At 44.8% G+C, this 27,183-nt stretch overlaps 1 protein-coding gene across 1 annotated transcript in view; it reads left to right on the top strand.

Annotated features, from left to right (window-relative positions):
- PRKCZ (protein kinase C, zeta) overlaps nt 1–27,183 on the top strand; it is a 142,210-nt gene that overhangs the window by 6,978 nt on the left and 108,049 nt on the right. Inside the window, exons 3-4 of the mRNA XM_006885824.1 lie at nt 574–663; nt 3,639–3,689. Coding sequence (XP_006885886.1) covers nt 574–663; nt 3,639–3,689 — 141 coding nt within the window. The remainder of the gene's footprint in view (nt 1–573; nt 664–3,638; nt 3,690–27,183) is intronic.

Below are 27,183 nucleotides of genomic sequence, written 5' to 3'. Positions count from 1 at the left end.
TTGTTTTTTTTAGCAGTCCATGGTACATTCAATACTCTTCTCCAGCACCACAGCTCAAAGGCATCAGTTCTCCTTCTATCCTCCCTAATCATTGCCCAACTCTCGCATAACAAGTGATTGCAAAGACCATGGCTTTTATCAGATGCACTTATCAATAACAGTCTTTTGATAAAGTGTCAGTCACTTTGCCCCTCACCCCTTCTGTTTCTGTTGCATGTGGCACTTACAGCATTGGTTGTGGCCACTTCTATTGTCTCAACTAGTGAGAGATGGGAGGAGCCTTCCTCTTCTGTCAAGACTGACCAAAAGAGAATGTTCTAGGATTATTGATTTCATGAACCAGAGTCATAGCATGTCTGGATTCCTCATGCCAGCATTCCAGGGCCCTGGGTGGGCTCATCTCCCTCTAGGAGACCAGCTGCCTCTGGGGGAACCTCAAACTGGCTGATCTCTGATGTCTCCAGAGCTTAGGACTGCTGGCCTGGGCCAGAGACCTGTCCTGCCTTTGCTTACTTTAATAGCATGCCATGGTGGCCCTTGACACTGGCCTCAGCAATGTCTCTTCTCTGCCAGGAGACCCCTGCACCGTCTCCTCCCAGATGGAGTTGGAGGAGGCCTTCCGCTTATGCTGTCAGCACAGGGATGAAGGACTCATCATTCATGGTGAGTGACCAGTGGTCAGGGGATGGGCACCCTGCTGTGGGAGTTAGGGGGGACATGGGGATCCTTTGTAGCCATGGACAATTTAAGTGGGACTAGACAGCACAAAAGGCCACAGTTTAAAACGTTTTGAGGCCAGAGGATTTTAGCCCATTGAATCAATGTCACAGGTTTTTAATTTTTTCAGTTGACCTAAATAAAAGAACTCATTGATATCACATCGGAACCAACCCATTAACTGACCTTCCATTCGTTTCCAGGGCTGTAAATCACAGGGAAGGAGACTGCCCATTTTTCTGTCTCAGAGTCACTGGTGAATTGAGACCACCAGAGAAGTCCCTGTGGACTAAGCCACCACCAGAGTACCTTATTACAGGGTGCGGTTACTTGGAAAAAGTCTGTAAGATTAGGTACAGCAAAGGTGGCTTCTCACAGGCCCTGGGACCACGTCCCTCCCTGTGTCCCTGGTTCTCATGCCCTTCCTCTCTGGGAGCCAGGACTTGCTCCGGGTGGAAGGTGCTGGGTCTCGCTCGTTGTCCACTTGTCCGTGACACACTTGGTCAGCCCATGTGCTGGCAGGTGGAGCAAGGTGGATGGCCTGGCAAGTTCCTCTCCCTGTATCCTTGTGAAAAGGTTATTTGCTTTCCTTGTATCCTTGTCACTGCTCAAGGACAGAACTGATTGCCATCCTGCTTTCCCTCGGGATTGTCTTCAGGCTTACAGTATTCCTTGACTTTTTAAGCTAAGTGGTTTATAATCTGGATAACAGGAAAAGTGAGTCTTGATCATCCCAGGTGGTATCTTCAAGTTAGAGTTTTCAAGTTGGGGTCCTCCAACATTTTGGGGGTTCCCCAGGCTATCCTTGGAGCCTGAGAGAGTGTGTTTCTGTTGGCATTTGCCTTTTGCTGGGGCTGGGCACAGACTACCACCTAAGAGCAGACATCAGAACAGGAAACTACTCAGTTTCCTGTTGATTCAGTCACTGTCCCTGATACTGACCAGTGGTGGGAAAAAAACACAGTTGGGAATTTATTTTCTTTTATTTGAAAGTGTGTAAATCATATGGATTTTCATATATTCATACACATTTTGTTTTATAACATTTCTTTAACATTAATTACAATTTAGTCTTGTAATTACAGTGTCTCATCAAACCCTTATTGGAAAATACCATTTTTATCACATTAATAAGGATGAAATTTTTTGCTCCTTTTTTAATTTTAGTAAATATATGGAACAAATTTTTTACCATATTGATATCCTTCCCGTATAAGATTCTGTCATGTGATATGTTTATTGTATTTCTCAGCTGTTGTCATTGACCATTTCCTGATCTCCCCATCACCCTTCGTCGAATGTGCAAGTGCAGAGTTTAATGTAAAGCCCACCATCCCAAACCACAACCAGATCCACTGCCGTGGAGTTGATTCCAACTCATGGCAACTTTGCATTTGTTTTTCCAAGACTATAAATCTTAGAAGGAGGAGACTATCCATCTTTTTCCTCAGGAGCAGCCGGTGGATTCAAACTGCTGTTGTTTTGGGAGAGTAGCCCAACACTTAGCCTACATTTCCACGAGGGCATCTTCTAGCCAACCACTGTTTTTATTGTTAGATGCTATACGATGGAGTACGATTCACAACAACCCTGTGAATAACTAATCTGAACCCTCTCCTTCCTGCGCCATTCCTGTCATCCCTGACACGCTTGAGCCCAGTGCAACCAGCAGTTTGTCAGTCCATCTTGCTGAGGCTTTCCCTCTTTTCGCTGACACTCCACCTTTTTAAGCATGATGATCCTCTCCAAGGAATAGTCTCTTTTAACAATATGCCCAAAGTATAAGAGACAAAATTTCACCATCCTTGCGTCCAAGAAACACTCTGGTTGTACCTTCTTGGCAGTCCATGGAATACACTTTGCATCACAATGCAAAGGCTTTAATTCTTCTTCTGTCATCCTTATTCATTGTTCAGCCACCAGATGCCTGGCAAGTGATTAGAAAGATCATGATTTGAATTAGGCGCCCCTTAGTCTTTAAACTGACATAATTGCTCTTCAAGCCTTTGGTGAGGTCCCTGACAGCAGACTTGCTCATTGCTGCACATCTCCTCCTGACTGCTTGTACCAAGAGTGTTGATTATGGCTCCAAGTAAGATGAAATTATTGATAGTTTCCACCTTTTATGATGTTGCCTTGTGACCCTGTGGTAAGGATTTTGTTTTCTTGATGTTGAAATAGGCTGCTATATATACTGTGATGGCAAACACACTGGTTTTGTCTTTCTATTTTGAGGGGTCTGGCACCTTCAGAAATCTCTTTGATTTTATAGACAAAAGTTTGTTTTAATTTTAGTCCTTTTTAGAGGCAAGCATGGTGAAATTTGGTCTCACATAGTGTGGGCATGCAGTCACGAGGGGTCAGTCCTTAGGGGAAAAACATCATGCTGGGGACATGATGGTGATGATGACAAGGCCAGGTTCAGATCTGTTTATAGGGTCACGATGAGTCATCGTTGACTCAATGGCACTGAACAACACCACCTTCTGTTTGACTGCTGTATTGTGGAAGCTCAGGTTACATTTTACATTTTATTTTGAACTTGATCTTGAGAATAAAGAAATTGAATCTACTGAGCTATTAAAAAACATTTTTCATGATAATTGCAGTTCTTTGTTTTCCATATAATTTTGTTCTTAAAACAAATCAGCTCACTAACTTTGTTATGTTGAATACTCTGATTTTTCACTTGAACTTTCCAGTGTTTTAGAGTTTTATAAAGTGGAATTTGGTGTTCCTAGATAGACTTAGGTTTCTAACATATTGCCTTAGCAAGCATCTCCCAAGTTGGTTTTCTCACTGAGAACAGAGCTTTGTATGAATGTGCTTCTGGTCGACTTCATGTAGTGTGAACCTGTGCTGAGACATGGGGCAGCCCCTGGCCTGCTGCACTTGCACTAATTCTCTTCTTCTGTGCACAGTGTTCCCGAGCATCCCCGAGAAGCCCGGCATGCCCTGTCCAGGAGAAGACAGTGAGTACCTCAGCGTTCCTATCCTCGTATGTTGTGCTCTGGGAGGTGGAGCTAGTTGACCTGCATGACATGGTGTTTTGTGGAGGAGAAGGTGGCCTGTAGGCCTGCACTGGATGGGAAGTCGGTTTGTAAGTGTATGATAGGGTCCTGAGCCAGGGCCTTTGTTTTCTTGTGTGTGTACCAACTGCTGCCTTGGGTAGTTGGAGAGGACTGGCAGGTTTGGGCAAGCTGAGTCCAAACTTTTTACTACACACGGTTGGAGTTGCTGAGTGGTCAGTTTAGTGTGGGTTTTGGATTTAGGGGAGAAGTTGGAGCTGAAGATGGATCTTTGGAAATTCTCAGCATGGAGGTGGCTATTGATTTTACACATTCTTATGGAAAGAGTGACTGGTGATGCACCTGGCTGTAGAGTCCCCCAAATGAATGAGGAACAGAGAAAGAGTGGCCAGTGATCAGGCTGATGCATTTTAAGGAATGAACAAAACTTTCTGGTGAGTGTGGAATCCTGCCTAGGGCAGTGGGGGTGCCCTGGAATCTCTGAGAGGAGGACTGGCTGTGAAGAAGGTAGGAGTGAAGGGTGCAGGTGAACATTGACCCTTTCACCTTCAAGGGCCTTCTCAGAGACAGGCACCATGGGGGAGGGGCAGCAGAGCTCCAGATCAGGGGGAGGGATTGACTGGCATGTAGGATAGAAGTAAGTAAAGCATATGCAGTTAGTGATAACAGGTACAGCCTGGGGCAGGTCAGGAGGGCTGGGAGAGTTAGATTCAGGAAAGGCAAAAGTGAGGACTAAGGACTTTCTGGATCAGGCTGGTTTGTCCAAGCTGTGTGCAAATGGAAGTTGCTTGGGAGTTGTTGTGGTGTACCGTAGAGTCAGAACTGACCCATAGCTGACCCTCTAGTGGCTTTTCCAATGTTTGCCCTTCCTTCTCCTGCCAAGCAGCCTGTGGCCTTGAATGGTGTACCTTTGGGATTGCAGCGTTTGCCAGAGGCCACCAGAGCTCCCTCCCTTGGGAGTGGCAGGGTATATTTATAAGGTGGGTCTTGCAGGAGAAGTAGATAGGGCCTGCTAGGTTGTGGCTAGGGGGGGAAGCTGCATCCATAGGAAGCAGAGAGGAGCTGTGGTGGGAGGGAAGCCTCAAAGGCAGTTGAGTTTCAGGGACTTTTTTCCTAGAACTGCCTGTGACAGTGATGCTTTGGTGTGAGGAGCCACCTGGGTTTAGAGTCAAGGTACAGCACATACCTGCTGCTCTGAGACTCACCCTTGAGGTCCTCAGCTCCTAGGGAGAGGATGTGGGCCTAGAAGGGCTTTGCTGTGCTCTGAGAACTCACGTGTCCTGTGGACCTAGAAGGAGATGAGACAATCCTAATGCCTCCAGGTGTGGTTGGTGCTCCAGGACCACACCCTGTTCTGACATACTGAGGTCACAGGAGGGATGCTTAGTGAGCCTTTGGCTGCAGTGACACTGTGTCTATGTCTCTTTGCCCCTCCTGACTGACTCCTGAACTCCTCCCACCCAGAGATGTCACCAGCTAGCTATCCTACCAGCAGGGCCTGGGATGCCACATTACTGCCAGCCTTGATGTCAGCTCCGTTAGTGTCCAGAGCGGGGCACTCACTGCTCTCTGCTCAGCCAGCCTCGGCCACATCACTGGCCACTCCAGGTTGCACCCTTTTCCTGCAGTCTTCCACCTCCTGCTGTGTTGTGGGATTGGTGGCCATGTCTACCTATGGCTTAGACCTCTTCTCGACCTCACCTGGAGCCATCTATCTCTCATTTGCACAACCTGATCTCAGCAGAGCAGGGGTAGGGCTTGAGAGGACACAGGACACCTCACAAGGGGTCTGTGCCAGAGCCTCACGTAAGCGAGGCTGCAATCACCCAGCAAGAATTCAGAGAATGTGGATTGGGCTCGAGAAAGACTGTCTGCCCTGGAGTACACACTCACATTCTTACTGAGAGTGGCTCTGGGGCTCTGGTGACCACTCAGTGTCGTGGAGAACATTCCACCAGCAGGTACCAGGGGTGGTGGCTTCCCTAGGGTTGGTGCCACTTAGTATGGTAATTCATGGTGTCACCTTCCGCTTTGGACCTTCTTCTTAGTGATGTTTCCTGTCCATTTGAATCAGCAGATAATAAATGTAGTTGTAAGATACTTAATTGTAATATTTCTTAGGTTATACAACTCTAATAACAAAATTGTTTTGTAAAATCTTTCTGTATTGAATTATGACGTTATCAGAAACCAAGCAGAGCCTTATGAAATTTTTTTTCTATCATTACTACTTCATTTTTCCAAGCAACTATTAATAAAATTTCATAGATACTAATTTCCACAATATGGCAGCTAAGACATCAGAAAATTTGGCAAAATCAGCAACTATAAAAACATCAGTAGCAAAAAAAAACCAACCCCAACAACAACAATAACAAAAATAAAACCACCAGCAGCAACGAAAACGCAGTGTGTGCAGACAAGAGAACCCGTATGCCTTGAAGAATAATAGTAATTATTATTACTATTATTATAATAATGCTCATGATGGCAGCTCTGACCAGATCAGATTCATTGATGTTGTTCAGGGCTGTCACATTGGCTCTTAGTCATAAAAACCCTGTGCACAACACAACAGAACACTGCCTGATCCTGTACCACCGTCACTGTCATTGCTATGCACCATTGTTGCAGGCATCGCATCAGTCCATCTTGTTGAGGGTCTTCCTACTTTTTGTTGACACTGAACTTTACGAAGCTTGGTGTCCTGGTCTCTCCTGATAACCTGTCCAATGGATAGGAGATGAGGTCTCGCTATTCTCACTCCTGAGACATATTCATTCTTCCAGCTGTCGTATGTTTAGTATTCTTCACCAAATCATAATTCAAAGGCACGTCTTCTCCCTTCCTTATGCATTGTCCAGCTTTCACATGCATATGAGGTGATTGAAAATACCAAGACTCCAGGCAGCCATGCCTTAGTCCTCCAGGTGACATTTTAAATACTTTTTAACATTTTAAAGAGGTCTTTTGCAGCAGGTTTTCCCAGTGCAGTATGTCCTTGGATTTCTGACTGCTGCTTCTCTGAATACTCATTGTGGATCCAAGTAAAAGGAAATCTTTGACATATTCAATCTTTTCTCTCTTTATCATCATGTTGCTTATTGGTCCAGTTGTTAGGATTTTGGAGTTTTTTTAGTGTTGAAGTGTAGTAATCAATTCTGAAGGCTGTGCTCTTCATTTTCACAAGCCATGTTGTGTCATCTGCATATCACGGATTCATAATAAGACTTCGTCCAGTCCTGATGCTGCGTTCTTTCTATAGCCTAGCCTCTCAGACTCTTTGCTCATGTTACATATTGAATAAGTACCATAAAAGGATACAACTCTGATACACACTTTCCCTGGTTTTAAACTATGCTGTGTCTCCTTGTTCTTTTAGAAGGGCTGCTTCGGGGTCTATATACAGGTTCCACCTGAGCACATTTAAGTGTTCTGAAATCCCTGTTTTTTAAAATGTTATTCATAATTTGTTATCCTTTATGCCATTTAATGCCTTTGTCGGTAAAGCATGGGTAAACATCTCTATTATTTTGTGCTTTTGGTCAAGATATATCTGACATTAGCAATAATATTTCTCAGTCCTCCTCTGGTGGTTTAATGGCAAGAAGCTGCACTTTAGTCCTGAAGGCACGTGGTTCGAGGCCACCAGCTGCTCTGGAGAAAGATAAGCAATCTCCTGTGCAATTGACTGCCTCTGAAGACCCGCCAGAGGGTCAGCTAAGGGTCAGTTCTGATTCTATGGTACACAACAAAAATAACCTCTGATTATGACTTGAATTTCTTCCCTGTATTGATGCATTATAATTGGGTAAAAATGCCATCTCTGACTCAAGTACATTAGAGTGTTTAGAAAGTAAATTAGCAAAGAGTTTTAACCTTATAGGCCTATCTGTATGTGTAAGCTGGGCATATGAAAAATTTGTTGTTGCTATAACAGATTTTTTTTAAAGATGTATTTTTATGAAAACAGTAAATTTCTGTTGAAACACTGCACAAAAACGTTACAGTCAGTCATTTTCATGTCACCTTGTTGTCTGTTAGTGGTACCATTGCTGGGGGCGGGGGGTGTCCTGAGAGTAGGTATTTCTCCACCCTTTTATGGGCATCCTTGCCATGAACTAACTTGTTGAGCAGGATTGTGAGTGTGAGGCACTGTGCATGAGTGTCCCAGGCTGCAGCAGCAAAGCTCTACAAAGTGAGTTACTTAAAATGAAAGAAATTGACATTGACTCCTCATTTACTGACATGTTTAGGTTCCAGAGACCAGGTTGTTACGTGAAAATCAGCGCTATACAAAAGTTGGCATTGTGCAAAAATGGAAAAGGAACACATTGCATAACTGCCAAATTGTGCCATCATATGACTGCAGATTACTAAGAACAGTGGCTTAGTAAATTGATACATAATCTTAAACATTACAGCTAGTGTTCTACCTGCAGGGTTAGCTTTAAAGTTGGCTTTTTTAGCCATTAGTTAGCCACCTCTGGTCTCCAGCTCCCTTAACTACAGGCACATGGTCTTGCAAATCAGCATCAGCTGCAGGACTAGGATAAGAGTGTTTCCCACATTGAGCAGCAAGACTTGGGGTAAACTTGACTTGTAGCAGTAAGATTTGAGGTGAGCAAGGCTGGTGGTGACAAGACCCTGTGGTGGAAAAACTGTGACATTACAGTGGCCAAACGGTGGCAAGGTGTGCTTCTTGTTTTTGTGCTGGCCACAGCTGAAGGTTTGACTGTCTTGCCAAATGTTTGAAAGAGAAGCAGACTTATAACTGCTCCGAGGCAAAGCTTGCTGGATGATTTTGATTAATTGCTTAATTGAAACCATATTCTGGACTTGTTGAGGAATTGTGCCTTAGAACTGTTAGGCTAAACCCTAGGCTTGTATTGGGTAGTATTCTTTGCCTACCCACTCTACAACCTCCTTCCCTAATAAACCCCATAGTTGGTACCATAACTGTGAGTCAGCAACAAATAAAAGATCCTCTTGCTCTTAGAGCTCTTGAGGTACCATGAGGCTGGCCTACAGGCTCTTTATCTGCTTTCTACTCTAGGACAGTGAGGGGCTGTGCTATTCTCACTCCCTCTGGCCCTTTCAAAGAGACACTCCTGGCCCTGTACCTCTTTGTCCGCTTTTCTCCTCTTTAGACAGGTTTATTGTTCAAATTGGCTTTCCTAACCATTGCCTGCCTGACTTTGCCATGTGGACGTGAAAAGGACCTGTTAGCCTATCCACCAGGGGATTGGCTAATTTTGGCCATTAAATTAAGTGGATTCGGCAGCAGAATTGGGGAATCTTCCCCACCAGCAGAGAAACAGCAAGAGAATGCAATGCATCCTTGAGGAGCAGAGGCCCAGGGCCTATGAGAACAGCAGCCATAGCAGCAGCAGTGCACCAGAGACCTGATGTGAGATGGAGTGGACTTTGGAACTAACCTGTAGGGAACTACAGCTAAGAGCCTTTGCCCAAGTTTGTTGGAGGACTGGCAGGGGGCGGGGAGCCATACTTAGCAGGACTTAGAGCTTTTAACACTGGCCTATAGCCGTGAGGCCCAAGATTGAGGGACCTGTGAGCACATTTCAGAAGCTATCCTGACTTACAGTTTAGGGCTGTTGTACATAGGGTCGCTATGAGTCGCAAACGACTCAACGGCACATAACAACAACAACAACATCCTGACTTACATTTTGCTACTAATCTTAATTATAGCTTTTTAACTTCCCCGATATGGTTTTTAAGTGGTCTGTGAGCTATGGCATTGGATTTGGGGCCCAGTAAAGCAGTAAGATTGGTGTTGGCATGCGTAGAAAGAAGTGCAGCAGTGTGAGGGGACATGTCTGACCTCATGGGAATTGGTTTTGTGTTATTGATATTGTTGACAGGGACAGTATCCCTTTGTGAAGTTGGTAAAGGTCAAATATGGCTGTCCCCACACAGCCCTTGCTCTTTTCACACTGCCAAACTATGTTTTACTGTGCAAAATAGTTTGTTAGTAGATTTTTTTTTTACACTGTTGGGAATGTGAAATGCTGGATAATGAGATGGTTAGTAAATGAGGAGTAGGTATATTGTTGATTAGCTCACTGTCCTGGAAGTTGGAAGTCCGATTTCAGGGTGTTGGCAGGGCCATGCTGTCCTTAAGCCTCATGTAGATCTTTGGCCTTCCTTGCCTTGTAGCTGCAACATCATCATCACATGATCATTTTCCTTCTGTGTCTGTCTGTGTCTCTCTTCTTTTTTAAGGACACCATTCAAATGAGATTACAGCACTGGTGTGACTTCATCTTAACTGATGATGTCTGCCAAGACTCTTATTTCCAAACACAGTCACAGGGATTAAGAATTCCAACACGACTTTTAAAAGGACACAGTTCAATCTCTACCAGGCAGTCTCATCAAGCTGAGGGTGGGAGTATGTGAGAAACAATAGTTGATGTTTTTGTTTTATTGTAATGCCATTTGTGGACAGGTTAATTAGGATGCCCTCTTCTGGTCATGGTGGAACTGAAAGGGTATCTGTGTTTACCGTTTCCATGGCTTCAGCAATACTGCCCATCCCTGAGAGCCAAGGAAAGGGCAGAGACTAGCAGAGTGTACTTGGCACAGTGGGGTTGAGATGGGACTTAGTGATGAGTTGTTGGTGAGATTTCCTTTTGAGAGGTGGTTACCTGCTGGTCCTGTTTGATGCCTGATCCAGGGCTGGCCTTGGGTGTGCTGAGAGCAGAAGACATGCACAGAGAGAGGCTTTGTGACCAGTGAGCTCATGAGTGCCCAGCCCTCAGGCCTTACTGGTTGCTGTGTCTCCCCTCTGTGCATTGTCCATTCATGGCCTGTCCATCCGTGCTGGCTGCTCTTTGCCCTGCTCCGGTAGTGCTGCAAGATTTTCTCCCAGGCCGCTCAACTTTCACTTGCTTGCTTGTGCCTCTTGTCACATAGAGATGCTAACATTTGATTTGTGTGTTCAAATCCATTGGCATTTTCTTTCCTGGCTGACTAAATGATGACGTTACCCTGTCCTGGAGCCTGTGGCTATGTTGGGGTGATGCTGGCCCTGGATGCTGATGCCCTGGCATGGGGTCTTGGTTTAAGGTGGTCACAACTTGAGGCTTCAACATCTAATAAACTCATCTCCTGGACACAGCTGTGAAAAATGAGTGCTGCTCTTTGGAGAGCAGTTGGGCTTAGGGCAGGCTGTATTTGGGTATGTAGGACAGACCCTGCTGTGTGGGGTCCTATCTTGACATAGGGAGAAAGGAAATGCAAGACCTTTCACCCCAATTTCCTAATCCTAAAGTGAAAATTGAGTTGGAGCAGATGGGAGACAATATCAGCTATAGGGACTTGGATAGGAAGGGATATCCCAGGCTGGGAGCCGTGGAAGAGAGAAGAGTCTTGGGGCCACTGGGCCAGCAGGTCATAGTCTCATATTGAGCAATAGCAAAATGCCTAAGCCCATTCCCCGGCTAACCCGTTCCCTGACCCCATGGCCTGCTCATTGCTCTGTCTACCTGCCTCCTCAAACCTCTCACTCACTTCTCTCTGCTGGCTGCCCTAAGATCTGCCCCCTCTGTTTCTGAGCCGAAGTATCCCACACATCCCTTCCACTGACAGGGCCCCCGAGCAGAGCAGGATGGGGGGAATTCTAAATGATACCACTCTGGAGCTCAGAACTGTGGGTCTTTTGCTCTGTGGGACCAAGATTATCTTGATGCCCTTCTATAGACGTGTGTGTATCAGTGAGACAGCAGGAGTGGGGAGAATGAGTGGTAAGAGGGCTCCAGCTGCACTGGGCTGCTGCTCCCCAGCTGCTGACCTTGGGTAGGTGGGCAAAGTACCTATGCTTTAGTGTCTCTCTGCCTCCCAAAAAAAGGAACTCTAGTTGTATCTACCTCAAAGGACTGTGCTGAGGAGGAGCAGAGCTTAGAGAGCTCTTGGGTCACTCTACATGCCAGGTAAGGCCAACTTGCTGCCTCCCCTCTTGGTAACCTGGTGGAAAAGGGAAGGCAGCCTCGCTCACACCTGAGTCCCTGGGTCAAGGAGCTGCCAGATTCTGAGCTGGGCTTTTGGTGGTCCAGTAGTGTCTGGAGAATGGCTTCTTGTCCATTTAACCATCAATGCCTCCCCAGGCTTCCTCTTGGTATTTATAGGTATGTCTATTGTCTTACTAAACATGAGTTCCATTCAGCTTTGTCTCATATTATTTGTAACAAACTGGAAGAACTAGTTTCCTACCTAAAATAGATTTCCAGTAAAGTTAGCAATCTGCCAGTTCAGTGTGCGTTTTCTGCTTTTACAGAAGGAATTGTTTTGGAAGAGAGGAGCTGGCTGAAGAAAAATGTCCTCATATAAGCAAGTTGTATCTAGATTTCTGCTTGGACCTAGGGCAGTGTCACACTTCCCATGAAAGCCCAGCATAAATAGGGTGGTTATTGTTGTTGTTGTTGTATGTTGTTGCATCCGAACCAACTGATGCCCTATTCATCCTCCAGTAGGTTTTCAGAGGCTATAAATCACATGGACAGAGATTGCCCATCTTTATTGTGGAGCAGCTGGTGGATTCAAGTGGCCTGCCTCTGGATCGGCAGCTCAACTCCTTAGCCACTAGGCCACCAGAGCTCCCTTGTAGATAGGGTAGTCCTTTAATTGGTGCCTTTGAGTAATGGTGTAGAGAAGACTACTGAATATGCTATGGACTGCCAAAAGAATCATATCCATCTTGGTGCCAGTGTAACCAGCGTGCTCTGTAGAGGCAATGATGGTGAAACTTCTTCTCACATATTTTGGACATATTGTTAGGAGAGGCCAGTCCTTGGAAAAAGATGCTTGGAAAGGTGGAGGGTCAGAGAAAGAGAGGAGGACTCTTAGCAAGATGGATTGACAGAGTGACTGCAACAGTGGGCTCCGTGTATCCAAGATGGTAAGAATGACACAGAATAGAGTAAGGTTCAGATCCATTGTTCTTGGCTTGCTATGAGTTATAGTTGATTTTGTGACACTGAACAATTGTTTTTGGTTTTTGTTTTTTTAAATTTGTAGTCATTTTAGAGGGTGGTAATCTCTTTTTGGGTGGTAATCTCTTTTTACAATCTGTTCTTGTTAAGTGTCATTGAGTTGCAGGTGACTCAAAGTGACCCTATGAACGAAAGTCCTGGACACCTCCTGTATAACGTTCGTCCTTCCTCCAGATTCATAGGGTTTCCGGAGGCAAGCTTTTATGGAAGTGGATGCCACTCCTGCTTCCAAGCTTGTTTTAATCGGGGAGCTCCACCAAACACTGTCCCCCATGGGTAACCATCTCGCATTTGACTCATCAATGTCACAGTGCTTGGTTTCACAGCAACCACGAGTTACCTCTGTACAGCAAGTGGACATACCAGGGTTACACGACCTAGAAGAATGTTTCACCAAGAACAATTAAAGGCAGGCCTGAGGGCTGCAGAGTAGTCACCCAACTTTGCAATCTACCTGATAGTAAATATTTGTGGCTTTGTAGGCCAGATGTTCTCTTTTGAAACTACCCACCTCTAGAACAGGGGCCGCCTTGGACAGTATGAAAAGGAATGTGCATGGCAGTGTGCCAATAAAACTTTATTCATGGGCGCTGAAATTTGATTGTCTCTTTCTCCATGTCATGAATTAGTACTCTTAAAAACTTTGGTCTTTTAAAAATGTCTTTGCCATCCTTAGCTGGCTGGCAGGTTGCATGGAAATGGACTGACGTGGCAGAGTGACCAGAGACGTTAGTGCATTCACCCTCATAACTAGGTGATTTTGGAGAACTTGGCATGTGAATGATGAGTTTGGATGTTATGTTTGCCATGTTACACACTTTATGAACTGCCTCGAAGTTGTTTAGGAGCAGCCTTGAGAGGGACAGGAACTTTGGTAGTACAGTGGGTGAGAGTTGGACTGATAACTGGAAAGTTAGTAGTTTGAACCCACTAGCCACTCTGTGGGAGGGAGACAGTCAGCTCTTATTAAAAGAACCTTGTCGGGCAGGTCTACCCAGATCTCTATGGTTGGTGTAAATTGGAATCAACTTGATTACAGTCATTTTTATTTGAGTTTCAGAGGGACCCACTGTCATGGGGGGACATGATTCTGGCCACATAGCCAAAAGAGGGAACCAGAATCTCAACCCAAGCCCCTGCCAGGTACCCCTACTCTGAGAGTGTATTCACTTGGAGAGGTTAGAGAACCTGGCTAGCTTTGCAACTGATGGAAGTCAGAGGCCCTTCTCCTGCCTCTGTCCCCCACAATGTATTGATTATTGGTTGCAAAACATTTGTTTGTCAGAGGCGTGGGGAATAGAGGTTTCCTATAATTTCTCATTTCCAGTTTTACTATCTGTCTTGTGTGTGCTTGGCCTAGTGGGGTCAGGCACAGCCCCTCAGGGAGCCTGGGGCAAGTGGGCAGAAACAGCAGTCTCAAGTTAGACCTGGCCGTCATTGATTTTCAGCCCTCATTTCAGCTGATGGTACCTTAGTGCCTGGGCCTGGCAGGGGCTCTAGTGGGCTTGGGGGACTCAATCAAGGGCTAATTAGAAGACTGGCCTCATCATGTAACAGGACAGTGGGTAGTGGTAAGGGTGGATGTGTCATTTCCCATCTGAATGTGGTTCAGCACCTAGCCAGGTGGGATGGGTCCTGAGTTAAGTCTACTTGGCCAGAGTTAGAACATTACCAGCAGGCTTGATTTTTTCCCCCAATTCCTGGCCTTTCTGGTACCCACTGATGTTTGCCCATGTGAGGCAAGGGAAGACCATCTAGGACCCACCCATCTAGGTTGAGGGGTGACCGATGCTGTGATGTAGCCCTCCACTCTCATGGTCTCCTCTTTCTTTCCTTACCCTCTGCCCAGTCCTCCATGGACCTCACCACATGCCCCCCACCTCCCCATGCAGGCAGGGCCCCTCACCCAGGTGTGGTCCTTTGCCCCTGCAGTCTCCAGGCCCTTGGTGGGTTCCGCAGCTCCTCTAGCTCCTCCGGGAAGTGTGCTAATTTGCATGTCAAAGGCTGGCTGAGGCCGGGGCTCTTGGCCGCTGCTCCTCTGTCCTTTTAATGCGGAGATGCTTGTTTTCGTGTGACGTCAGCTCCTCACATCCATGCCGTGTTTTCGTTTGTGCCTCAGCTGCCGGCTGCGCTTCCCCGGGGAGCCGGGTACCACCCGAGCCTGGAGACATGCGGAGGCAGGGGTGTGAGAGGCGGGGGACCGGCCGGCCAGCCTGCCAGTAGACCCCGCTCCCATTGTGGGGCCCAGCGCGGACGGCATCAGCGCGGTCGCGCGGGAGGAAGATGCCGCCCCGCGCGCCCCCCGCTCTGCGAGCATAAAGGGCTCCGCGCTGAGCAGGAGGCAGGAGGGGAAAACCCGGTGAGTAGCCGTCTGGATGGATCCCCTGCGCCTGGAGGGCCGCCCGTGTCCACCGGGTCTTGTGCAGGCGGCGGCAGCGGCGGAGCGAGTCGCGTCTGGCTCTGCCCGCGGATGCTGCAGCGCAGACGCCGCCGCCAGCGGGCAGAGACGCGGCCTGGCGCCCAGCAGTGCCAGGAGGCGCGGGACAGGCGTTGTGTCCGCTGGGGGGACAGGTTTTTGGGAAGAGACACCGGGAGGATGCTGAGGGAGTAAGGTGGCCGGCGCAAGGGACTCAGGGGGGCCATGTACCCCCCGAAAACGGACGGTATGTGTGGGGCCTGCAGGGGCGCGGCGTGGTGTGGCCGGGAGAGAGCCCCCTGCTCGCCTCTGTACCAGGCCTCCAGCAGCCTGCCTGGTCGGCCGCTATGGCTGATGTGCTCATGGTGGGCACCGGGCGCGTGTGGGGCCCGCGTGCGTGCATGTTGCCTCCTGCTTTTGCAGCCTGCATTGCTGCAGGCGGATGATCCGTGTGCCATGGTCTTGGGAGCTGATCAGGCCAAGGAGCCCCTGCTGTGACAGCCGACTGCTGGCACCTGTTCCCCTCTACCAAGCCCATTCTAAGGGGACTGCTCCACCTTTGTGGCCTGGGGATGACGGGCTTTTCCACCTGCCCCTCAGGCCTCTTTTTGCATGGGCAACCGTGTCACTTTGGAGCTTAGCTCCTAGTGGGGTGTGTGTGTGTGATGTGCTGCCTTCTGCCACCCATTGCAGCCTTGACTATCAGAGCTGAGTCCACCTCTGGGGCTCCATGTTCTGCCTTGAAATAGGGGCAGCTTCTGATGGGGACCCTGGAACGTGGGTGCACTCCTGACTCCATTTTGCAAGGCCTTTTTTGGTTTTGTTTTTGTTTTTTTAAAAAAAAGCAAAAACAAAAACAAGCAGTTCCCATGATGGTGGGGGACTGTGGGCCTGGCAACAACATCGCCTCCTTGGTTAAGCCTTGGTGACGATGGAGTGGGGGGGCTTCCGAGCCAGGAACAGCCCCTCCCCCAGGAGGGGAAGAGGCCGTGGCAGCGACAGCGACCCAGGGACCGCTCTATGAACTCAGCATGGGTTGCAAGGGTAACTCATTTGTGTAGGATCCTCATATTAGCAGAATGATGGATGAGTGAGTAAGGAGGAAGGAGGAATGGGGTTCAGAATGGAGCACATGAGTATACTCAGGAGGAGAAATTAGCTGTGTCATAGTTTCTTTGGAAGGTCTGGGTGCCAAGCCTCTGTCCTTTTCTGGGGCCATGTGCTGAGGTGGGGGGAACACAGCTGGTGCCGAGTCCTCAAAGGCAAAGAGACTCTCACTTCAGACCAGAACCAGGACATAGATGTCTGTCTGTGGCTTCTATCCCTGTCCTTGGTTGGTTTGAGCAGAGCACAGACTGCAACACCAAACCCCCCCACCAAAAAAATAAATAAATATATATATATATATATATCTGTATTGACTCCAAATGAGAGCTGAGGCTACCCTTCACATAGGTGCATTTTGGTCCAGCACGTTGATTTGCTGTAGCCAGGTCTTGGCTGCGTCAGCCTCCACAGACATGCCCTTCCTTGGTGCCTTCACAAAGTTTGGAGCTGCTTCCCGTTATGTAAGGAGTCGTGTTTGCTGTTTCCCAAAATGTCATCCTCAGTTCTAACCTCCCAGACCACCCCCACACCCCCAATCCTAAGATCTCAGGTGTCCTAGGACTAGAGTGGTCCAGTTGGGTCCATGGGTGCTGCCTTGGATTCTGAACTACCTGCTGCCCCTGGCACTTGCTGTTGGGACCATACCAGTGAAGGCTCATGGTTGGGGAGGGGGTGACTTCAGGGTTGCCTGGTTCATTAGAAGGAGACATCCTGTTTCTCAAGTGCCACTCCTTTTCCCTTTACGCCCCCTTGAGCCCTTTTGTGTTCTAATGAGTATTGTGGCTCATGTGTTCATATTCACCAGGAGTAGCACATCGCGGTCTGATCGTCAGGGAGGAAGGTGGCCAGTGTGGTCTGTAGAGTCCACTGTGGGGTCATAGATGTGGGGTGGCAATTGTTTACTGATTTAAGTGATGTGCTAAGTGAGAAGGAACCATTAGAAAGCGTTGGTGTCTCATTGTTTACATCTGAAGAACAGAGGGCGCCCCCTATCTGCACCTTCCCATTGTCACTTACATTTGGGGTCCAGCACCTTCATTGTGCTGCCACCCACGTCCTGCTCTCCGCTCAGTCCTGCTGGCCCCACCTTGTCCTCTCCTGCTGCGGGTCTTAGTCACCTACTGCTGCTGTAACAGAAGTACCATGTGTGGGCTTTGGAGAACAGAGCTTTCTCACCGTGTTAGTGTTCTTAGGGGGTCTTTCATAGACCACGCTCTACCCCTATTTTAGTGTCTCTATGTCACATTTCTTCTTACAACTCAGATGGATTAGATTGAGGACCCACTCCCACACTAATATGACCTCATTAACATAATAAAGAGAACATTAGCCCCAAATGTTGATGTTGATGTTATGGACCAGTGAGTCTGAATGGACTCAAAACTGAGCCATCCAGATAAATCACATAGCAGGAGATTGCTCAGCTTTGGCAGAGCAGCTGGCAGATTTGAACCTCGCGCCTTTGGGCCTTCAGTGTGACTTCTCACCACTGAACCATCTTAGTCCCAGATAGGATTGTATAGACGCTGTGTGGTGATCCCAAGGACATGCAGTTAGAATCCAAATAAGATTGTATAAACTGATTAGGGAACCTTGTGGTGCAAGTTGCTTTTGCTTGGTCATTAATTGAAAGGTTGACAGTTGGAAGCCATCTAGTAGTCCCACCGAAGAAAGTTCTGCCAGGCATTCTGCTTCTGTGAAGGGTGAAAACCCTTCTCCTCTGTATCACACAGCGTCACTATGAACCGAGGACCAAGTGCACAACAATAAGGGTTAGGATTTCAGTTCATAACAACCCGTCCTTGTTGTTCCTGGCAGGGCTCCCAGGTCCATCAGGCTCTGGGGTGAACCTTCACCACTCCTGGGCTCAGTTGAGGTGACCACCAGCTCCTCTTCGTCCCTCTGTGACTCAGCTCCCAGCCCAGAGACCACCGACTCCTCACAGTGTTTTTTGCCTTATTGAAGGGGCAGAAAAAGCTCTGTCCAAGTAAACCATTGAACCAGTTGCCTGTCAGTGCTTGCATTGTTCTTGGTAATAAAGTTATGTCTGCTATTCATGCCGAGACAGCTCAACGGAGCCCCCACGGCGAACTTGAAGATGGTGTTTATTTTTAGGACTATCCTACATACATAGAGTAGGGCACCTCGTTTATGGTCGGCTGCTCCTTTTGCTCATATCTCTGAGTACTCCAGACTGCCCTGGCCTGATTCTGCCCCCGCCCCACCAGGTTACTGGGATTTTTGAGCCAGTGGCTGTGTTGCCTCGAACAGGGCCTCCAGCCAGAAGAGGCGAGAAGGTCAAGTTGAGAATGAACAGATCTTCCTCAGGAGGCATCATAACGGAGGGCTGAGATGGAGAGTATGGGGCGAAAGGGATATCTGGGCTGCATTTTAACCACTTGTCATCGAGTTGACCCCAATTTGTGGTTACCCCATGTTGTGTCAGAGTAGAACTGAGCTCAGTTGGATGTCGAGTAGTTGATCCTTTGGAAGGAAATTGCTAGACCTTTCTCTGGAGGTGCCTTTGGGATGTCATCCTTTCAGTTAGCATCTGAACCCATTCTTTGTGTGCTTCCCAGGGACTCTGTCCTCATCTAGACCACACTCATTTATTGGGATGCTCTGGTGGCTTAGTGGTAAGGAATCACACTGCCAGCACAAAAGTATGTAGTTTGAATCCACCATCTGCTTCATGGGAGAGAGATGGATAGTCTCCTTCATCTGAAAACCCATTGGAGGGTCAGCTGTGAGTCAGTTCTGACTCATTGGTACTTAACAACAATAATTTATTGGATGCACAAGCGTGTTTATGTGTAAGTCAGTAGGTGGCAGGAACCCTGGCTGTACATTTTATTGTTTAATCATCTGAACATGTCTTATCTTTTGAAAAAGCTTATTGTTTTTAATGTCTTTTCTGGTGTGAAGTTAAAAAGAGTTGGTTTTATAGCATGGTTCGTTGACCCAGGGCTTGGGGAGGTGAAGGACCCTCAGGCTATAGAACTTGGCTGGCTGGTGCCCTCTGTGGTCCTGGGTGTGTGGTTCTGGACAGCTGCCAAATATTTCATGTCCGCTTATTCCTCTGTGGAATGGGATAGTTGGGAGACTCAAGCGAGACAGTGCAAAGCATAGACAAGTTGGGTCTGTGGTCACAAAAATCACATTCTTTTCAGTGCTTGTTTATAGCATATACATTTTATGTTTTGAATTTAATTTTGAGTTTTGCATATTTCTGATTTAAATTGTTGAATAAATAGTTTCCTGTCCCCACCTCAGAAGGCTTCGTTTTCAACCCTCAGCAGCTTCTTCCTAATATTATTTACAAAGTTCTAAATAACATTGTACTCCTTACAACATTGCCTCTTTCTCTTGCTAGTTCTGCTCTCAGTTCCTTCTTTCAATCTCCCTACAGGGAGTTCTGGTGGCTCAGTGGTAAAATTCTGAAAGAAAGAAAAAAAATCCAAAAGTTCTATACCCCACACAAATGTCTATCAAATTATGGAATTTCTAGGTAAAAACTGAAGATATTTATGAAAACGAGGCAAATCTTAAATCCTAGGAGTCTTTGGACCAAGGGCCAACATACCAAAATGAACAAGTATGATCAAACTTACTGAGACATAGAAGAAATACACCAAGTATGGTGGTTCACTGGTAAGAAGCAGCATGGCAATCCCAAAGGCAATGTAGTTCAAATCCACCAACTGTTCCACAGAAGAAGGATGGGCAGTGTCCTCCCATGCAATTTATGGCCTCTGAAAACACACCAAAGCTATGAGTTGGTTCTGACTTGATGACATACAGGGACAGTCTCTCCATGTCATTGTTTGTTGTTAATTCATTAGGTCTTTCTGTCATTATGAGTTAGATAAGTTCTCATACATGAGCCAGTAGGATTACGTTTTCTTTCTTGTGCTACTTTTCATTGTCCTTGGTGTTAATACTTGCCTTTATTTTCCTTCTGAGTTTTATAGCGACACCATCTCAAATTCACCCTTGATCTTTTCACCAAACATCCTCTCTTTGTGCCTGCACAGTCCTCCTGGTGTCTCTGCCTATTTTACCTATCTTCATCTTTCTTGCTTATTCTTTACCTAAGAGTTTCACCTAAGGCTTTCCGATAAAGAAGACTTGGAATGTAAATATAGTTTTTTAAAAATTACTTTATTTTTGAGTGAAAGTTTATAAATCATATTGATTTCTTTATTCAGTCTTTTATAGAATTTTGTTTTATAATATCAGTTACAATTAATGTAGTTAATTTATGGCAAAAAATGTCTAATCAAACTCTCTACTCTGTTTGACATGCTTTTGGCATGTTTCCAGGAGGGAGAAGTCCTTGGAGAAGGACATCATGTTTAAAAAGGTAGAGGGTCAGTACAGGAGAGGAAGACCCTGGATGAGGTGGATTGACTCAATAAACTGTGGCAGTGGGGTCAGGTGTATTAGAAAGTGCTTTATGTGAGGTTGGCTCAGGATAGGGCAGAGTTCAGAGGCACTGTTTATAAGGTCTCCATAAGTCATAGCTGAAGGCACATAACAACAACACTAATCAAAGTCTTATATTGTTTTTCCCTTCACCTAACTTGTCTATTTTTCCTACCCCTCCAAGATCAATGCTATCTCTGTCTAAACCTTTCTTTAGCTTTCCAAATTAGTGTTCTTATACTGTAATTGTCCTTTTCTGACAGGTTTGTGTCACTTAGTGTAATTTTATGTCTTTATTTCATCTGCTTTTCTGTGATGAGTTCATTTTACTTATGGCTTTTCTTATTATTTTCTTCGTTACTGTTGTTTTGGGATTGACAGCACTTTTATGGCTTTCCTCTTTTTTATTTTGATGACAAAATGTAAGTTTCTTGGTAGTAACCCTGTAAGTCACTGGGGTTTTTTCCCCAGGTCTAAAGCAATTCACTTTATTATGAAATTTTGACCTCCTTTACATTTATAAGTTCTGTAACTACACTTCTTGCTCCTTCTTTTTACATTGTACTTGTCCTTATTTGTGAACTCATGTTCCCTATTTTTAGTCTCATGTTTATAATTGTTGTTGTTATGTGCTCTTGAATCACTTGGGATTCATAGCAACCCTATGTACAACAGCTTAGAAGTCTGTCCTGTCCTGAGCCAGTCTCACTGATTCTGATACACTTACCCTTATTGCCCCAGTTACTGTATCAATCCATCTCATCCGGGGTCTACCTCTCCTGCACTGTCCCCCCACCCTTCTGAGCATGATGTCCTTCTCTAAGGACCAGTCCTTCCTGGCCACATACCAGGAAGTATGTGAGACAGAGCTTCAAAATACTTGGTGTATTTCTATGTCTCAGTAAGTTTGATCATACTTGTTCATTTTGGTATGTTGGCCCTTGGTCCAAAGACTCCTTTTAGGATTTCTTTTAAGATTTGCCTAGTTTTCATAAATATCTTCAGTTTTTACCTAGAAATTCCATAATTTGATAGACATTTGTGTGGGGTATAGAACTTTTGGATTTTTTCTTTCTTTCAGAATTTTATATATACCATCCCATTTCCTTCTTGCCTACATGGTATCTGCTAAGAAATTGGAGCTTAGTCTAATTGTTTCTCCTTTGGAAGTAACTGCTTCTAAGCTGTTTTCTGTATTCTTTTTTTGTCTTTAATTGTGGAAAATTTTATCATGATATATCTGGTTTTCTTGAGGGATCTAGGAGTCTGTCATGTTGGAGTCCTCTCAGCTTCTTGAATGCATAGTTTCTCATTTTAAAAACTGGGAAATTTTTCTGCCAGCAAATCTTCAACAACTTTAGCTCTGCTTTAATGGCCTCTTTCTGTACTGGAATTCCTACTACATGCAATCTATTTCTCTTTCTATTGCCCTACATAATTATTTTTTAATTTTTCTCCTTTTGGTGAGGTGAATTTATTAAGCCCTTTGTATGAAAATACGTTCAATCTAACTTTATACTTAATGATAGTTTAGCTAGGTATAAAATGGTGTATTAGATATAATTTTATCTTAGCATTTTGAAAGTATTGCTCTGTGATCTTCTAGCTACAAGTATTTGAGAAGTTTGTCTTTTAGAGGTATGTCTTTTTTTCTTTTTCACTTCTTCAGTGTTTTTGAAGTTTCATAATATTTTGTCTTTTTTCTTTAAATATAAAAGATATTTTAATTTTTTTCTGTTATTGCATATTTTCTTCCTCCCTCCCTCAATGACACTATATCTTGATGTAAACCTTTTTTCCTTTTCTTTTTTAAAGTATTTTTATTGATTTTCATATAATACTACCTTTACAGTATGTTTCATTCATATGCATTGTTTTATACAATCTTTCCTTTACATTGTGTTTCATATGATCAATTACATTCTATTTTACATTCTTTTTTAATGCTAGTTTATTTACAAAACTTGAATACATTGTTTTTCACAACAGATCCTTTGCATTTCCCTCACCCCCTCATCAAATTGCATGATCCCATGATGAATGCCCCCTGCACAGCCTCACTCCTCTTCTTCCATCCTTCCCCCATCCTTAAACTCATTCTACAATAATGGTTTTATAGATGTGACCATTTTTGTCACATGTGCAGAGTACTTGCAATGTGAAAACGCAAGCCATTCTGATGTGAGAGTCTTCTATTATTATTTCTTTGAGAGTTCAACCCACTTATCTTTGCTAGAACTCACCTTTTCTAGAACTACCACTTGTTCCCTCTCATTTTTTTAAACTTTCTTTTCAAAGCTGTATTTTCACCTTTATTTCCCAAATTATTAGGTTTGTCAACCTTATTTTTTCATTTCCAAGAGCGTTTTTTTGTTAACCGAACTTTGTTTAAAAAAATATAGTGCCTTCTGCTTCTTTAAAGGTATAGGTATTTCTTTGGAGCAATTCATTATGGTTGATATAATCACTCTGAGATGATAATATAAGTTATTGAGTACTTTTATGATTTTAAGGCTCTCTATTTTACTCATTTAGTTTTCACAGCATCTTATGGGGTACTTGATATTTATATCCTCCATTTTATAGATGAAGTACCTAAGGCACAGAAACTTTAGAGAATTTCATAATTTTCCCAAATTATGCAGCTTGTACATGGTGGAGCTGAAACTCAAATCTAGAGGCCTGACCTCAAAGTTCATACTTTTTGCTGTGGTGCAAAGGATGATCTTTTTGGCTCTGCCACTTAACAGCTCTGTAATCTTGGACATTTAGTCTAACCCGGGCTTCCGACTCTAGTAAAATGAGAATGATGACAATAGATTTGGTTGCTCTGATTGTTGTAAAAGCTAACTAAATAAATAAAGTGGTAACAGCACTCAGAGTTAAGGAGTGTGATAGCAGGCAGGCCACACGTAATAAAATGATACTGGTGAGAAGTGATCCTTTGTTCTATTGTTCTAGTTCCTTCACCCCGTCTTTCTTCTGGTTCCTCCTTTCCCCCACTCCCCACCTCCTTCCTCTTCTCTCCTTCCTCATTTCTTTGCCTCCAGGGAGTAAACTGGTTTTACCCTCTCCAGGAGAAACCTGTTTGTTCTTCTGGCAGTCCACAGTATGTTCAACACTCTTCTCCTGCACCACAACTCAAATGTGTCGATCCTCCTACTATCATCCTTAGTTATTGTCCAACTCTCTGAGGCATAGCAAGTAATTATGAAGACCATGGCCTGGATCCGGCACACCTTAGTCTCCAGGCTGACATCATTGCTCTTCAGTACTCTAGAGAGGTCCCTGATGACTTTCCTAATGCAATCAGCCTTTTGATTTTTTGAACACTAGTGCCAAGAATGTTGATTGTGGAACCAAGCAAGCTGAAGTTATCAACAGTCTCAGTCTTCTCCATCCATCATGAAGCTGCCAATAGGCCTACTGGTGAGAATCTTTATCTTCTTGATGCTGAGCTTTAATCCATATCGAAGACTACAGTCTTTGACCTTCTGTAGCAAATGCTTCCTGTCTTCTTCAGTTTCAGCAAGGTTACATCATCTGCATAGTGCAGGTTGTTGATTCCTCCAATATTGATGCCACATTCCTCCTCACTAAGTCCAGGTTCCTGAATGATCTTCAGTTCTACATATCGATTGTATTAATATGGGAGGATAGGGTAGCTCATTGTTAGGTAACCATCATCACTCTCATTCTAGCTGCTTTGGGTGAGAAAGGAGCGGATTGCTCCTCCTCCTCCTCCTCCCAGGAGCAGTTGATGGTGGATTTGAACCACATACTTTTGAGTTGGCATCACAGCTTACCACTGAGCCACCAGAGCTCACTGTACAAGTCAATGGCATTGTTACCTTTTCAACCTGCACCACCATTCTCACCCTCTTTTTCTGAGTTTTTCCTTCACTATTAGCATAAACTCACCTGTCTAATCTTCTGAGGTACTATTATCAGTTAAGCTAAACTACTAAACTAACCAATGAACATTGGCTTATAGAAGACTTCAGGAAATATTTCTAGGTTATGATTTAAAGATTATCTGAGGATAATAGTTTCAAGGATTCATCTAGCCAACATGACTCCAGAAAATCTGTGTTCTCTGAGAATTTAAAATTTTTTTCTGCATTTTCTCCTTTTTGGTCAGGATTCTTTTATAGAATTTTCATTAAAATATTCAGAAGTGGTATAAGTCATGGTTGACGTGACGGCTTAGTTGACAAGAGCCTACCTTCAAGTGGAATTGCTGGATCATTCTAAGAGCTCTAGTGGCATAGTGGGTAGGGAGTTACACTGCTCACCCAAAGACCAGCAGTTCAAATCCACCAGCGCCTCCACAGGTTTCAGATGGGCCATCTCTTCCTGTGCCATTTACAGCCTTTGGAGGGTCAGCTGAATCAGTTCCCACTTGACAGCAACATAAAAACAATAACAACATGGTAGTTCTATGTTCAACCATTTGAGGATCGTCCAAACAGTTTTCCACAGTGACTGTATCATTTTTCATCCCACCAGCAATGAATGAGGCTTCCAGGTTCTCCTCTATCACCAGTATCTGTTGTTCTCCAACAACAGCTCTGATGGCTGAGTCCATAGGGCTTTGTGCTGCTAACCCACAGGCAGAGCCTCTCTGGGACCCACCAGTGGGCGGAGGGAGAAAGATGGACAGTCTGTTCCATGTGTTTTGCAGCCGCCACAAACCACTGTAACACCAGTTATGAGTTGATTCTGACTTGAGGGCATTGAGTTTGGGGGTTTGTTTTGATTTTTAAACCAAAAGGCAATACTCCATAAGTAAAAAGGCTTCCTTTTTTCCCCTGGTACACAAAAGGAATTTTTGATGTCTGTACATTTGCCCATGGGAACAGCCATCAAGGAATCAAGACATGTTGCACTGGGAAAAATCTGCTGTCAACACTGACATGATTAGATATTATTGCTATGACAGGATCCAGAACGAAGGCTGCATAGTGGAGTGGACCTGGGGGGAGGGACTGAATAACAATGAAAGAATTTTTTCTTTTACTTGTCAAAAAGAAAAGCGAATTGGGGGGGAGAGGTGGGCAGGGAGAAAAGTGCAACAATGAATGAATGGAAATCCAAAGTCTCTGTAAACTTTCATGAAAGTCAATTTAAAATTAAAAGGTTACTAAGGAGCAGCAGTGTCAGTGTAAAGAGTAAGGTGCACCTGATCCAAGTCAGGGTCTTTTAATTTTTACTTCTTGCACATCTAAGAGGTTGAACAATGAGCAAGGATAAGGATAAGACCAACAACATGTTTACTGCTGCTTTGTTAACAATAGCAAAGAGTAGGAAACAACCCAAGTGCCCATCCACAAACAAATGGATAGAGAAACTCTGGTATATTCACATAATGGAATACTACACAGCATTGAAAAACAAGGAACTCATGAAATATTATACAAAATGGGTGACCCTGGAGGACATTGTGTTGAGTGAAATATCTCAGTCACAAAAGGACAAATACTGCCTAGTACCACTGTTATAAAACAGGACTGACATCAGGTTTGGAGGGAAATTAAGAAAAGAGGGGAGAAATAATGTACACTGCATTGAAACATATGAGGGAGAAAACTAACTGTTTTAAAGGGATATATAATTAGGTATTATTTGCATGGTAAGAGTCCAGAATAAGAACTACATAGTAAAGTGGACTAGGGGTGGCGGGGCAGGGCGGGGCAGGGATTGTATAACCATGAAAGTATTTTTTTTTTTCGGGAGGTGGGGAGAGGAGTGGGCAGGGAGGAAAATGTGCAACAGTGAATGAATAGAAATTGAAGTTCTCTATAATCTTTCATTAAAATATCAATTAAAAAACAAAAAAGAAAGGGAGGGGAAAAGAAACGCACTTGAAAAGGAAAAATTTGGTAGAAATTGGGATGAAGTGTTCAGAATTTGAGGAACTGGCTGGACTAACAGCCCTGGGATGTTTATGCTTTTTTTGGTGAGGGGGGGATGCAACACTTTGTTCCTGGTGTATCCTCTGGAGGACACTGTGTCACTCCTTCATGGTGTATCCCCTGCTGCAGGAAGAAAGATGGTGGAAACCAGCTGGAGAAATAGCTCAAGATTCTGTTGCTACATAATGGGCCCTTATTGTTAACAATTTACCTTTGAAAGCCATAAATATCTCCTGCCTGACACAGGTTGTTGTTGTTTATTGTTATGTGCCATTGAGTCCCCTGTGACTCATAGCATCCTGTGTACAACAGCCCTAAACCCTGCTCTATCCTATGCCAATCTCACTATCTTCAGCACACCTCCCCCATTACCCCAGTCACTGAATCAATCCATCTCATAATTGATGCCTTTGACTTTGATCTGTGATGCTGGAGAAAAGTATTGGATATCCTAAAGAATAAACTCTTCCTGAATGAGTTTATTACGGTCATTACAAAGACAGAAGAGGAAGAAAAGACCAAAATGGATGTCAGAAGAAACTCTGAAGATTGCACTGGAG

Source organism: Elephantulus edwardii, unplaced genomic scaffold (assembly GCF_000299155.1).
Source record: "Elephantulus edwardii isolate Elephantulus edwardi_28Jun2011 unplaced genomic scaffold, EleEdw1.0 scaffold00045, whole genome shotgun sequence".
NCBI classification, from domain to species: Eukaryota; Metazoa; Chordata; class Mammalia; order Macroscelidea; family Macroscelididae; genus Elephantulus; species Elephantulus edwardii.
The sequence above is the reverse complement of the archived record's forward strand: the minus strand, read 5'-3'. Positions and strand labels throughout refer to the sequence as shown.